This window comes from Gracilinanus agilis, chromosome 6, assembly GCF_016433145.1.
Source record: "Gracilinanus agilis isolate LMUSP501 chromosome 6, AgileGrace, whole genome shotgun sequence".
NCBI classification, from domain to species: domain Eukaryota; kingdom Metazoa; phylum Chordata; class Mammalia; order Didelphimorphia; family Didelphidae; genus Gracilinanus; species Gracilinanus agilis.
The window spans coordinates 279,843,676-279,860,107 of NC_058135.1; the positions used below are offsets into that span (position 1 = coordinate 279,843,676).

A 16,432-nucleotide genomic window follows, 5' to 3' on the forward strand; every position below is an offset into this window, starting at 1 on the left:
GGTCCTTACAGCATCTTCTCCAGGAGATCTGCTTTCCTGGTCCAGGTTATTGGTGATATCTTTTCCTAGAATTGCCTTAAAAAGATCTCAGTCTGTGGACTTTTAGGAGAACTTTACACGTGTCAAAATACAAGAAATTGTCAAAGAAAGCTCTTCTGATATTCTTGAACAAGAGAATCAAGTAAAAATTGAAAGATTCCACAGATCACCTCCAGAAATAAATTCCCAAATGAAAACTCCAAAGAATATTATAGTTAAATTAAAGAGCTCTCAGGACAAGAAGAAAATACTGTAAGCAGCTCTCCTGAAGTTGAGAAATTGTTCAGGATACAACTCATGCCATTTCTTGAAATAATAAATCTAAAAAGCTATCTCCTTCCTCCAGGACTAGATTGACTCCTTAGCAAAAAGTCATTCAAAACTGCTAAGCTTTGAACTTGCTTACTACTACTTCAGGGAAAGACTGTACTCCTCTTATTCAATCTTATTGCTCTTACATAAACTGATCTGGGGAAATTATGTCCATGAGCTCCATAGAATTATGAATATCAGCAAATTGCAAGGGAGACCCATATAACATCTGATGGCTCATGGTGAGATCACTTTTGGCCAAAGGGAACCTGTCTGTTAGCAACTTAGTCAAATTTTTTTCTTTCATTCTAGGGATTACCTTTTTCATTTTTTTTTTTTTTGCTTTAGTGGTATTAAAGCTTATACCAAGCTTTTACTAGAGGAAAAATGTGTACTGAGCATAATAACCATATTAGATATCTAATTGACTTAAATTATAAGTAATAAATCTATTTCTTTAAAATACATGTGTAACTCTTACATTGCCAAATGAGTTTGGGAAATAAATTTTTGTGATTATTTTGCTGTTATTTTTATGAATGATTTGTGGTTTGAGTTTATGGAATTAAACCTGATATTTTGTATTGAAAGATCAGTTTACAACATCTATGATCCTTATTAATGTGAACCTGCCACTAGTGATTAAATGTTACAGGACTATAACTGGTGTCATTTGTTTCTGATTCCAAATATATTAATAAAGAAGTGTAGTTACATTGATCATTCCTGATGCCAACAGCCCCTGTAGGGGTGCCATATGTAAACTACAAAGTGAAGTCTTGCCTCAAGGAAAAGACACGAGAGCAACTCTATTTCCTTGTATGGCATCTCCTTTTTTTTTTTTTTAAGTTTTTTTTTGTTTTGTTTTTAAACTCTTAACTTCTGTGTATTGACCTATAGGTGGAAGATTGGTAAGGGTAGGCAATGGGGGTCAAGTGACTTGCCCAGGGTCACACAGCTGGGAAGTGTCTGAGGCCAGATTTGAACCTAGGACCTCTTGTCTCTAGGCCTCGCTCTCAATCCACTGAGCTACCCAGCTGCCCCATGGCATCTCCTTTTGATGGAAACATAGTCTCACCTACCTCTGAATCTGGCTTGCAATCTCTGTGGCTCTTTTATGGAATTGACATCAAACTAAAGTAGACATCAGACTAAGGGATTATCTGGCCTTTGTCATATTTCTGTGTCTCTTTTTCTTTGTTGTGACAACTTTCTATAGTCATAGCAGATAGTGGGTAATTACAATATTATTTCACCTAACATACATGCTTATGGGAGATAAGCTATATCCAATGAAAAGTGGGTATACATTGGGGTCTTATTACCATTTTATTAATTGTATGTTTATATGTATGTAACTATTTAAATACATTAAAACTGAAACATTTTGTTTCTTAGAATATACATTTCTATATCCTAATATATATACATATATATGTATAAATATATATATAATAAAAAGGAGGGAATGCATCTAGGTGTGACATTCACTGAGGATCAGGATGTATTCAAATTCAAATGTAATTCAAGTAATTGCCTTGTGGTAATTTGGGAATAATCTGAGAAGTTGGAAAACCTAAAAGAACCTTTCACACTTTTCAGAGGCAGCCCAAGAATTGACAGTATTTGCACATACCCCCAAATAGCTGTGTGCAAGATCATGACAGTTTTTTTTTTAAACCCTTGTACTTCAGTGTATTGTCTCATAGGTGGAAGATTGGTAAGGGTGGGCAATGGGGGTCAAGTGACTTGCCCAGGGTCACACAGCTGGGAAGTGGCTGAGGCTGGGTTTGAACCTAGAACCTCCTGTCTCTAGGCCTGACTCTCACTCCACTGAGCTACCCAGCTGCCCCCGATCATGACAGTTTTTAATTGCTACAGAAACAAGCTTAAATTGCTTCAAACATGTGCATGCTTGTTGTCACAGAGGAAAAAGATATTTACATTATATCAAGTAATTACTTACTGTTTACAGCACTAATAAAATTTGGTTAGCTTCAACTCCTTGGATTATCACTGTGAACCCCTAAAGAATTTGGTAATTACCAAATGGGAAGCACCATATTAAACTGTTCTGTCTGTAACAATTGGAATTTCTTATTTCTTAATTTTAAAATAAGTTATTAATTGACCAGTCAGAACATCCTAATATGGTCAAATGATTCTCTCAAAAACAAAAATACACACACACACACACACACACACACACACACACACACCACTTGTGAGCTCACCACTCAAACCCATTGCCCTGGACATCCAAAGACATCTCTGTTTGGTATATAGTCACTAAGGAGATGGCCTTGGAGAAGGCAACTTCTTTCTTATTACTTCATCACAGGAGGTATATATACTTTTAGAAGACCCCAGGACATAATTTTATGAATGAAGTAAAATAAACGAATGATGAAAAATCATTTATTAGATGCCTACTATATGCAGTGTTGAACCAAATGCTGAGAATACATACAGAAAAGAAAAACATACACTACTCTTGAGGGCTGAGATTCTAATTAGTGAGATGACACATACAGGACATTTCAAATGCACATGTTATTTAAAGCATCAGACTGGTATGGCAGAGCAAATGATAATATATCTTTCTTACTATCATTTCCATTGGTATTATTTTCCATTATTTATTTTATTCATTTAAAAAAAATCAATATCTAATCATCAACAATTAGAAAGTGCCAAGAACTGGAATAGGACAAAAATATTTTCTTCCTAGGTCATCATGAGCATTAGTTACAGAGAGAGAAGATGGTGTAGAACTTGAAGAAACCATTGCAAAATCACATCTCCTCAAGAGCTACACTCTTGGATGATGGCTTTAGGGAATATAATAAAAGCAGGTGGATGATCTCACAGTTTCCACTATTCCTAGGACCCTTATGATAAAAGCAATTATCTAGCAATTGGTGCAATTGATATGGAAGATAGTAGTTTCCCTACCTCTCAGGTAACACCTACCTCCCTGGGTTGTACAATACTTGGCATATAATAGGTATTCTATGAATATTAGTTATTATTATTTTTGTTATTTACTAGCAGCAGCAGCAGTAGTAGTAGTAGTAGTAGTAGTAGTAGTAGTAGTAGTGGTAGTGGTAGTAGTGGTGGTAGTAGTCCTCTTTTACACATGGCTTCCTTCTCTGAATTATGAATGTTAGATCTAGGCTAGATATTGGACTCCAGTTTATCTTTCATTGCCATCAGGTTCTAAGATGTTATGGTATTCAAGGTGGTAGTTTTGGTGGTTTGATCCATCTATTACCTGCTGTCTCTTGCACAGGTGGCCTTGTCATTTCAACTAGGCTGCCTTTCTGCCTATATCAATAGGAGAATCTGGTCAGCAATTTGTTTTCATGTTGCTAACAGGGATGGTGGCACCTTCTCCACAGGAAGTGATTATGCTTTTGGATAATAACTACAGAAGCTGTCCTGCTGGCCTAGGGAATATTCCTTGAAGAAGATTTCCAATGCATTGGTTGTTGTTTAGCCATTTCAGTTGTGTCCAACTCCATATAACCCCACTGGGATTTTCTTGACAAGGATACTGGAATGGCTTATAATTTCCCTCTCTTCATTTTACAGATGAGGAACTGAGGCAATCAGGATTGTGTGACTTGCCCAGGGTCACACAACTAATGAGTTTCTGAGGTCTCATTTGCACTCCTAAAGATCTTCCTGATTCCAAGCCCACTATTCCCAATTGCCTCACCAATGGATTGTATAACTCCTAATATGGAAGGTTTGTGAGAGGAAAGGTACAAAATGTTATAGGATGGGGCAGCTGGGTAGCTCAGTGGAGTGAGAGTCAGGCCTAGAGACAGGAGGTCCTAGGTTCAAATCCAGCCTCAGACACTTCCCAGCTGTGTGACCCTGGGCAAGTCACTTGACCCCCATTGCCTACCCTTACCACTCTTCCACCTATAAGTCAATACACAGAAGTTAAGGGTTTAAAATTAAAAAAAAATGTTATAGGATAAGAAGGAGTGGATGTGTTTTCATCTATTTTTATACAAATACTCTCGAACAATGAGAATTTCAAAGTAATTTTTTAAAGTAAGGAATGAAATAATGTGAAAAAGCTGGAAGGAGATAGCTTTTCTGTAAATTAAATCAAGGCAAAATATGTATGCCTCTGAAAATTCCAGTCAGTTCCCTCTTTTCTGCCTTGTGGGCCAAGCAGGATAGGTCTATACCTTCCTACACAGATATCTTCCATTACTTCAACCACCCACAGTTAAATGTTCATCCTCCAAGATGAATATATTCAGTTCCTTAACTATCCCTCATATGGAATAGTCTCCAATAAACCTCCCTTTTGCATGTTACAGGCATCAATCTCCTTCCTAAAATGCAACACCCAGAACTGAATAAATACTCACCAGCACTCTGAAATGAGGCTCCTGAGTGCTGCCAATGGATAAAGCATCAGGGCTGGAGTCAGCAATGTTGGAATTAAAATCCAGCTTTAGATATTTACTAGTTGTGTGACCCTAAGCAGGTCACTTAATCCTAATTTGCCTCAGTTCCTTATCTGTAAAATAGGGATGGATTAGAGACAGAAAAGACCATCAATTTGGCATCTTTGCCCCCCCAAATCCCTACATTTAGAGTTAAGCACAAATAAATGACTGAACAACAACAATAAGTTTTCAAAAGGCAGATGAAAGTAGCAGTGCAATCACTTCCCTTATTTGAGGCAAAAAAAAATTTCTCTAAGTGGTCATGTATGACATTAGCATTTTTACTTGCAAGTCATACTATTGACTGATATTATAGTAATAGTCTACTTATATCCACATGAGCCATGCCTTCTTTCCACTAGCATAAAGTGTGTATGGGAGCAAAAATTTTAAATCTCAGATGGAAAAGATAAAGAGTCAAAATAGGGTAAGGAAGCACCAAAGACCTTCTAGATATTTGGGCCTCAGTTAGCTCATCTATGAAATCTAAAAGTAATTTCAACTTAAAATCCAACTATTAGCTATTTCAAAGCTCTACACTCCTCACCAAGACTTGTGGACTCCCCTGGACTATGTTTAATCCTGGAAAATGGATTTGAAAAAAAAGATTGTTCTCTCTCTTGTTAGTTTCTTTCCCCCTTAAGGATTCTTGTTCCTGAAAAATAAATTTGAATACTAAGTATAGATTGTTTATGTATATATATGCATATATATATGCATGTATATATATATATATGTATATGTTCTTGTTTCTTCCAATATGGTCAGTTAGGTCTCCAGCTCCTTGAAAATAATTCAAGTTGTCAAATACTGGAAGGTCTTTATTTCAACTCACAGAATAGTCATAAGATTTTTTTTTAATTCACTGGAACCCCAATTCACTGGAACCCAATGCAAATAAAGCACCCCAAAAGCCAGTAAGGTCAAATGGAATTGATATTGAGGTTATCATCAATATACTATACTGACATCACAGTGAAATATCTCTCTCTCATGGGGCCATTTAAAGTCCTTTCTAGCCCATTAGGATGACCTTTTGGTTTTTACATTCCTTCCTAAAGGAATATTGTAGGGCTGTGCTGGAGTCAGTTCCAACTAGCTCACAAAAAGATAATTAAATTTTGGGTGTGAGCATTTGTACCAGAAAAAACAAGTAATTCCTACAGATAAGGATTGAATTACTTTTTTGTTGATATCTTCACTTCAGAAAGTAATGGATAAAATAATAATATGGATTAAATTTTAAAGTATGTCACATATACAATTTTTCTGGAAATCTAGTTTAGGGGTTGCTGAATAAATAACGTCATTATCATTAATTCTATTCTTTTTAAGCAATTCAATGACTTTGTTCTTCAAGTACTACACTGTTAAAAAATTTTGTAGCTGATCTATTTCTAAAATTGCCATTAAATAAAATTTTTCAAATGATAAAAAATAACAATAGTTTTGAAAATGAATGAAAAAATAAAACAAAACAAAATAAAATAAAATTGTCTTGTCGTGTTTGTGAATGTTTGTGTGTGGGACAGTGTATATGTGTGTATACAAATATGTATCATTCATTCCCCACAAAAATCTCTTAAGATAAGGAATATTGTTAAGGCCCTTTAAACATGAGAAAACTGAGACTGAGTCTTTAAGCTGCCTCAAGCTATACAACGTGAAAGTTTCGGAGAAAGAATTTAAACTCAAGTCTCTCCTAATCCCAAGCCTTTCTACTTTCTACTACACAATGTTGTCTCTGAGAAATTATGGATTACATTTCTGAGTGCATAAAGAAAGCAGCCCGATTTCAAGGATGGATCCCAAAGGGTTCTGGTGCAGATGGGATTTTTTCTTTAAGAAAAAGAATGATCTAACTGAAGTCTTTGTCCCCCCACAACTTTCCAAAAAGAATTCTTGACTTCTTTGTTCCTCAGACTATAGACAAGAGGATTCAACATGGGGATGACCACAGTGTAGAACACTGATGCCATCTTGTCTGAGTCCATCGAATGGCTTGAGCTGGGCTGGAAGTACATGAAGATGATGGTGCCATAAAATATTGACACTGCTGTGAGATGGGAACCACAGGTAGAGAAGGCTTTCTGTCGGCCTTCTGAAGAGTGGATCTTCAGAATGGTGATGAAGATTAACAAGTAAGATGTAAAAATGACAAGAAATGGGAAAAAAGCAGTGAATGACCCCACGATGAAGAAAATTGACTCAATGAAGTGAACATCAGAGCAAGAGAGAATTAGGAGAGGGGGGATATCACAGAAAAAATGATGGATTATGTTGGACCCACAGAAGGGAAGGCTAAAGGTGTTTCCTATAATTATGGAGGAGGTCAGAAAGCCACAGATGTAAGCCCCACTGGCCAGATATGCACATACTGTTGAAGTCATGATAGTGGTATAATGTAGGGGCTTACACACAGCTGCATGGCGATCATAGGCCATGGAGGCTAAGAGGAAACTTTCTGTAGTAGCAAAGGCTCCAACAAAGAACAACTGGGTAGCACATCCATTATAAGAGATGATCTTGTCTCCTTTGAGGAGTCCAACCATCACCTTTGGAGTAACAGCAGAGGAGTAGCCAAAATCCACCAGAGAGAGGTTACTGAGGAAAAAGTACATGGGGGTGTGGAGATGGGAATCCCAGGAGATCAGAGCTACCAACCCCAGGTTCCCTACCAGAGTGATGAAATAGATGAGGGTGAACATTATGAAGAGAGGAACCTGAAGCTCTGGGGCATTTGTTAATCCTACAAGGATGAACTCATTCACTTCAGATCTGTTCTCCATCGATGTCCTTTGGAATAGAAATCATTCACCTATTACAAAAGAGAAATGATAAAAATGTATTATAATGAATTACTCTAGGATACAACAGAGAGCCAGAGGGACATCTTGTATGACGGGTGGGAAAAAAGGGATTAAGGGGCTAAGAGCACCTAGGTCACCTTTATCTACTCCATGATTCTAAAACGCACTGATTCAAATTGCTATTGGGAGACAGATCATCACCCACTGCTTTCCAACTTTTTTCAATATATCAAGATATTTAATTCCAAAAGGAGTATAGCCCTCCTCAGGGTAAAGAAATACTTTTGTATCTGGTAAAAATTAGCATAGGTTAAGGATTTATAGTTGAAAAGATTTGGAGAATATTCTTTCTTAAAAACAATGTAACAGTGGGGCAGCTGGGTGGCTCAGTGGATTGAGAGGCAGGCCCAGAGAGAGGATGTCCTAGGTCCAAATCTGGCCTCACACTTCCTATCTGGGTGACCCTGGGCAAGTCATTTAACCTCCATCGCCTAGCCCTTACCACTCTTCTGCCTTGGAGCCAATACACAGAATTGACTCCAAGATGGAAGGTAAGGGTTTAAAAAACAAAACAAAACAAAAAAACAATATAATAAGTATTAGGGAGATGACATCAAAGATAATAATAACAAATTTATATTATGTTTTAAAGGATAGAGAAGTGTATATGCCTCAGTTTTGAATTTAAATTGAACTCAATCCCAAGTAAAATTTTAACCTGTGCTTTGAAAAGGATAACAAGGAGACAGTGAGAAAAAGAGACAAGGAATACTCAGAGTCAGTATGATTTCATGAAGAACAGGCCCTTTGTTTCCCTACTTTTAAAAGTTTGCTAAAATGGTAAATAATAAAATGCTGCATGTATCACTTACCTATAATTTATAAAGCTTTTGAAAAACCTTTCATTTTTGATCTGTGGAAAAGATGTGGCAACGAGGGCTAGATGTTAGTAAAATTAGGTGGTGGGGGCAGCTGGGTAGCTCAGTGGAGTGAGAGTCAGGCCTAGAGACAGGAGGTCCTAGGTTCAAACCCGGCCTCAGCCACTTCCCAGCTGTGTGACCCTGGGCAAGTCACTTGACCCCCATGGCCCACCCTTACCAATCTTCCACCTATGAGACAATACACTGAAGTACAAGGGTTTAAAAAAAATTGGGTGGATAATGATTAAGTAATAATGGCTCTATATCAGATATAAAGGAGGGATCTAATAAGTAGTCCATGATATGGACTTGGCCCAGGAATGTTTATTATTTTTTTATCAATAACTTGAATAAAATCATGCATGAAATAAATTTGGAAATGGCAGAATTGGAGGGAAGAATTGGAGGAAAGAAAGCACATATTGGATGACAGAATTAGAATTCAAAATTAATAGGATGGAACTTTAAGTTGAAGCTAATAAGAAGATATTGAAAAACAAAGGCTTACCTGCATTCAGACACGTATTTCACAAGCGCCAAAGTAGAAGAGAAGATTTAAGAGTTTTAGTAGACTAAAAATCAAATAAGATTCAGTAGCATGAAATAGTTAACAAGAAAACTAATTTGACATAAGGATGCCTTGAGAAGCATAGCACCAGGGAAGAGTCCTCTGATATTATAGCAATATGCAATTGCAGGTTCCAAATTTTAGGAACACCCTCAACAAGGCAGAGACTTTTCAAATAAGTGAAACCAAGATGCAGATGGGATTTGAAATCTTGTTCCCTAGAAGGAACTGAAGATGTTTTAGCCTTTAGAGGAGACCATTTAGGTGATGGGGCAAGAGAGAATTATATCTCTATTCTAGTTCTTGAAAAAGTACAGTCACTAGGGGAAAGGCTAGATTGATACTATTTGGTAACAATGGGAAGGACAAGGAACAATGAATGGGGAGTGCAAAGATAAAAATCTAGGCATTGTATAAGAAAAGAGATGCCAAGTCTTTGGATTCTAAGTAGCCAGTGAGCTATTTAAAAGGGAAAGTTCAAAGGGAATCAACTGTGCAAAGAATTCTTTTGTTGGTATAAGTTTAATGATAACAACTAGGTAGCATTTATATGGTGCTTGAAGTTATGTGAAACATTTGGCAAATTCCATTTGATCCTTACAATGGTCCAGTGAGGTAGAGGCTATGTTTATCTTCTTTTTTATACATGAGGAAACTATTTTAGTTACCACACTACTGCTACTATCCATGTGATCTTGAACAGGTACTTTAAGTTCTTTTTTGAACCTGTGATCTATAATGGGTTTGGTTTTCTTATCTATAAAGCTAAGAGTTGAACTAGATAACCACTGATGAACTTTCCAGCCTTGACTCTATGATCCCATGAGGTCATAAACCTGCATTACTATTAAGACTATTTATTAGTCTTCCAAACACTATAGTAAAAACAACAGCAACAACAACTTTTTTATAAAATGGTTAAAATGAGAACCGTAGGCAAGGACAAAATAAATTCTTAAAACTTGATTTCAGAACCTATTGGAAAAGGAGAAAAACTGATTTCAGCACTTAACCGGAAAATAGCAATGTACGCACAAGGAGTATAGAGCACCAACAATAGTAAATCTCAGAGGCAAAGTTTTTATCCAAACCTTTGTGACTCCAAGTCCATCACTTTTTGCATTTTGTATTTTTTTAACCTCAGTGGACTTTTATCCACTTTGTTTTTTCATTTTTTATTTTTGCTACTCTAAAGTTTCCAGGTATCTCCCTCCCTTTCATTTGCACACAAAAGAAAGTATTTCACATAAGACATAGTGTATATATAAAACTATGTCTTACATATTTCTATATATCAGTTATTTCTCTGGAGGTGGGCCTTTTCACTTTGTCATGCTACTCTCCACATAAACACCTTAGTCTTTTTTTGTTTGTTTGTTTTTTTAATTTTTTAAACCCTTAACTTCTGTGTATTGACTTATAGGTGGAAGATTGGTAAGGGTAGGCAATGGGGGTCAAGTGACTTGCCCAGGGTCACACAGCTGGGAAGTGTCTGAGGCCGGATTTGAACCTAGGACCTCCTGTCTCTAGGCCTGGCTCTCAATCCACTGAGCTACCCAGCTGCCCCCAACACCTTAGTCTTTTAAAAAATCTTTATGAATATTTCAAAACCTGTACCTTCTGTCTTAGTATCAATTCTAAGATAGAGAGTAGCAAGGACTGGGCAATCAGGATTAAGTAACTTACCCACAGTCACAGTTAGAAGGTGTCTGAGGCCAGATTTGAACCCAAGATAAATAGCCGAGTTCCACATTACATTTTCCAGAATCTACCTGACATGTAGATGGAGGTGAACGAATTCCAAATGGAGGGGTTGGCCAAGTACCTTCCCATGGGTTTCTTGTGTTTGAAGTCCAAAACTTAGGATATACCCAATGCTTTTCAAGAAACTCTTCCTCAATTCCAGGTCCCAATTTTGCCAACATTTGTAAATCAGAAGACATCATCCCTGATCATTTCTGCTACAAGGTGGAGGCATCTTCAGTTTCAGGATGAATGATTGAAGGCAGATGGATGAATTAATGATTCTAGGCATTGCTGTCTCTAGGTTGGTCCCACATCAATGAGTCTTAGTACTGAAATATTTGGAAGTCGATGTCTGAAGTTGTGGATTAAACTGAGTCCTTATTCAAACCTGGGAAACGAGCAGATCTTAGGAGACTGTTTTCCCTTAGAGACAACTGGCAGCTCTCTACTAAATGTATTAAAAACATGTCATTAAACTCTGTTCTGACCATGGGGACCAAACTTTGATTGCTGCAGGAGACTATTCTCTTGGGTGTGTACCTTGGTTAATCTACTGCCTTGTGTCATATTCAAGCTCTGGGAGTTGAGAGTCACACCTTGATTGACAGTTGATGACAGTTGGAGACTTTGGAATGTTCGCAGAGGCCTTGAGGAAAAAAAAAGGCATTTGGCCAGAAAGGGTATAAATACCCTGAAAGAGTTCTGAGAGGGGCTTTTTGATTTTGGGACCCTTGGCTTTTGGTTTAAGAGCCTTGATCTGAAGTCCTTGACTAAACATCAACCTGATCTTGGACATTGATTGACCTGTAGGTCAGACCGTGGAGCCTCTGAATCTCTTTGAATTCCCCCTAGATATTTAGGCATTTAAACCATCTCTAGATATTTAGGTATTCCGGCCCTGGGGGGAAGGGGGAACCGGGTAGGAGAAGAAGAAGAGAATGGTAAGGGTGGTATTTCCTGAAGGCTGTAGGACTGACACAACAACTGGCAGTTAAGAAGCTGAGAGATATCATCAATATTTGTGTCATCCAAGCAGATTGCTTACTCTGGTTTGGTCATGGCCAGGCTGAGCTAGACGAGGTGAAGAACAAGAGCCCAGCATTACTGAATAGCCTATAGTCCTGAGGGATTAGTGTCATAGATTTCGTGACAGGGTCTCCTATTCCCAATCAGTTCCTGATCATTCCTTTCCCTTATTAACAACATAGCTGAAATTTATTAAGTACTTTCCTAGAGTAGTTATTCCATCACTACTCTGGGGAGGGAGAAACACAGTCAGATGAACGTTATCCAAGGCTGATAGAGCCCAATAGTAATAATCAATCAACCCCAGGTAGGACCTGAAAGGGTTACCCATCCACTAACCTTTAGGGATCCTGCCTAAGCATTGTTATAAAGAAGGGCAGTTATTATAACATCCAGCTGAGTGGCAGGACCCAGGTGTCCCTGCACCAGCCATCAAGGGAACCCAGACACAGCTTCCTCAGATTAATAACAACAATATAATAACTAGCCTATTCAAAGTATAAAGATACCTTTTATCTCCTGTTTTTATAACTCTTGTTAGAAAGAGTCTTGGACATGGCAGGTAGGACCTGGTTTCTAGTCATGGCACTTCTTCATTGTAAAGCCTCAGAAAAGAGATTTAATTCTTTTAAAGCTTTAGTCTATTCAATTATAAAATAAGTATAACAAGCCCAATTCTGCATTCCTGGAAAGGACGTTGTGAGCATCAATTTTTAGCCACGAGTGACATGGTATGGTGTAGGGAATTGGTCTTCAATTAGAAGATACAGATTTGGAATCCTTACTCTTTCCCTTTTCAGAAGGAGCCAGATACATGCTTATTAAATGCAATTGAATTGAGGTATCAGTGACATGGAAAAATGTTGAGGCATTAGGCTTATCAAAATTTTAGATAACTTATATCTAAGGAAGTTAGCTAGGTTTTATGGGAGGAGGTAGCTATAGAATTCAAAAATATCTCAATAGACTGGAAAGCTGAGTCAGAACCAATGAAATTGAAATGAACAAGGATAAGGATAAATGTCAATAAACTGGATAGAAAAGATCGACTGCTGCAATATAAAAAGGGTGCATTAAAAATGATACTGCAAAATACATGTCAGTCTGAAGAATCTCCCCAGAAAGGATATCCATTCATAGTCTAGTAATGTAAGCTTCATCCAGATTATTTAGTGTCTTCTCCAAGGTCTTCCTCAAGAGAATAATTCACTGATGCAGAGTTTTCCCAGAGGCTCACTTCTAATGATACCCATCTAGAAATTAGGAAGAATCTTTCTGAGTTGAGGACAAATAAGGCAAAATAAAGAGAGGTCAGATCTTCTCATGCTTGCCAGATGGACCTCAGAGTTGATGCATGGAGACCAGGATGGTGGAATCTCATTCTCCCTCATTATTATCAAAGATTTAAATTGTCTTTTAGAAAATCTCACTTATGAAAAATGGATATGATCCAGTTTTTACCCACACAGGATGCTTGGCAGTCTGGTGTTATAGACTAGTTATGTAAGATTCATCCAGATTATTTAGTTTCCCTGCTGTAAATTGGGTGTTCAGGAAAATCTAGCAATTCTTGTGTTAGAAAGTTTGACAGGCCCTTTTCAGTGATGCTTATCTACCTTTGGTGTCCACCTTTCACCTAATTCTCACTTGTAGTTCAAAAATGTTGTATCATGTCTGACCAAGCAAGGGCCCCCATAGTGTCCACTTCAGCCACCTTCATGGCCATTGAACCAAGTCTCTTGGCAAATTTGTGTTATAGTGGGAAGAGAACTGGCATGGGAATAAGGAGATATAGGTTCTAATGTCAGATTAGACATAAATAAACTGTGTGTCCTGATGAAAAATCACTCAACTCTTGGTGGAGTGGATCTGGAGTACAGACCTTGTAAGGGCACATGATCAGACTTCCTTCACTATGTCAGAGAGGAGCTAAGCTACTCAATTATGAACTCCCAGAGACATGGGTTTTAATCTTGCTGTTGCTCAATCATTCAGTCTTGTACAACTATCCAGGAACTGATGTACAAGAGCTATCAATGGGATGTTTTGGGCAAAGACGATTTTGCTGTTTCCATCTCCAGTGGATTGGTTGGATCCTTTCGTCAGGCAATCAGATGCTAATGAATTGCCCAGGACACACATGACTAGGAAGTATCTGAGGCTAGATTTGAACTCAGGTCTTCCTGATTCCAGGCACAGCACTTAATCCACTGAGACCTATAGCTATATTATAGGCAAAAAGAAGTTCAATGACTTACCAAAGGTCACCAAGCTAGGAAGTATCTGAGACTGTATTTAAACTCAGGTCTTCTTACCTACAGGCTCAGTGATATTTACTACTGAGCCACAGTTGATAATGAATTCTTATCAACCCCCTGAGATTTTTTACCCCACTGATGGTTCTGTTGCTGCTATTGCCCCTAAGATAAGATGTACATAACTGTACATATACACATGCATCTATGCACACACAGACACACACAACACACTCACACATGCACACACACACACGCAAAATCTTCTTTCAACTTTGTATTGTCACCACCACTACTGTCTCTGAATAGGTAACAGATAACAGATAGCCCTTTTGTTCCATTAATTATAACTACGACTTCCCATAACAAATTATTCTTCCTTGAGCACCAGACCCTGACAGTGTTGTCTCCCCTTTTTTAATAAAATTTATCAATCTTTCATGCTGAGTTTCATTAGTAGTATACAAAAAGCTGATAATTTGTGATTTTTTTTTACATCCTACTACTTTGCTGATATTATTATTCAATTAATTTTAGTTGACTTTTTAGGGTTCCTTTAGGGTTCCAAATCATCTATAAAAATAATAGCTTTTTCATTTTTGTTTATGCTTATTCTCTCCATTTCTTTTTTCCTGTCATATAGTTCTAGTTAGCATTTCAAACACTATATCAAGTAATAGTGGAGATAATGGAAAGCCTTATTTTAACCCTGATCTTATTGGAAAGATATCTAGTTTATCTATATTACATATAATTCTGAAGGGTCAGAATCAAGATAGTAGAGTAACAGGAAGAAGTATAGCCCAGTTTCCCAAGTGAAAACCTTTAACAAAGAACTATAAACATCAAGATAAGAATCCTGATTAAGAAATCCAATGGACTAGGCATAGACCTATATCTCATGCCATATTCAAAGATAAAGTCAAACTGTATACATGATTTAGAAATAAAGGGTAATACCATAAACACATTAGTGAAGCATAAAATAGTATACCTGACACACCCATGAATAAGGGAAGAATTTATGTCCAAACAAGATATAAAAAATATTACAAGATTAAAATAGATAACTTTGACTACATTAAATCTTAAAAATTTTGCACACAAAAAAAAAAAACCAAACCAATTCAAGTAAGGTTAGAAGGGAAACAACAAAGTAAGGAAAAAATGTATTGCAAATACCTCTAACAAAGTTCTCATTTCTCAAATATATAGAGAACCTTGTCAAATTCATAAAAATATAAAGCATTCTGCTATTGATAAATGGTCAAAAGATAGGAACAGGTAGGTCTCAGATTGATAAATTAAAACTCTTTAGCCATATTAAAAAAACATTCCAAATCACTATTAATTAGAGAAACACACATTAAAATAACTCTGAGGCACCACCTCATACTTATCAGACTGGTTAACATGAAAAAAAGAAAGATAACAATACTGGAAGGAATGTGGGAAAATTGGGACACTAATATACTATTGGTACAGTTGTGAACTGATTTAACCATTCTGGAAAGGAATCTGGAGCCAAGTTCAAAAGTCCAAAACATTTTGAATATCATCTGATCCAGAAATACCATTACTACATCTATATCTCAATTAAATTAAAGATAGGAGGAAAGAACCTACTTGTACAAAAATATCTATAGTAGCTATTTTTACAGTGATATAAAATGGAAAGGATGTCCATCAATGGAGGAATGACCGAATAAGTTTTGATATATTTTTTCAATGGAAAATTATTGTGCCATAAACAACAACAAACTGATAACAACAACAACAAAAAACAATAACCTGGAAAGACTTATATGAAGTGATACAAAGTGAACCAAGAAGAATCAGGAAAATGTAATACAGTAACAACAGTATATGATGAGCAGTTGTGAATAACAACTACTATCAACAAGGCAAAGACCCAGAACATCTCTAAGGGACTCATTATGAAAAGGGCTATCAAACTCCATAGAAGGAACTGATGGAACCCAAATACAGATTGAAGCATACTGTGAAGAGTAAATCAGACTTTTTTTGCCTATCAAATGGCAACTTTTAAATTAATCGATCAAAAACCTAAACACCCCTACTTAACACTAAGAAAGAGAATTCATGAGTTACTTACTAAAGTAAGCTCACACCTCTAAAGGCTCCTACCACTCGAGTTAGGCAGTTTTAGGCAAATTGAAAGTCTGAAATTGGTTCCTGTAAAGTGGAGGAAGGGTCAGGAAGTGATGTAGAAAAAGGACTATAAAAAGTCCTGAATTTCCTGTCCAGGGGAGCTTCTCCTTTG

The 16,432-nt window shown here is 37.0% G+C and overlaps 1 protein-coding gene across 1 annotated transcript; it reads right to left on the reverse strand.

Annotated features, from left to right (window-relative positions):
- Positions 1–6,664: 6,664 nt before the first annotated feature.
- LOC123252713 (olfactory receptor 5B2-like) lies at positions 6,665–7,612 on the reverse strand. Its single transcript, XM_044681971.1, has one exon. The coding sequence runs from the start codon at positions 7,610–7,612 to the stop codon at positions 6,665–6,667; it is 948 nt and encodes a 315-aa protein (XP_044537906.1).
- Positions 7,613–16,432: the final 8,820 nt, after the last annotated feature.

Bases quoted from the DNA above. Each gene is read 5' to 3' on its own strand.
- LOC123252713 (XM_044681971.1), bottom strand. From the start codon at position 7,612: ATGGAGAACAGATCTGAAGTGAATGAGTTCATCCTTGTAGGATTAACA.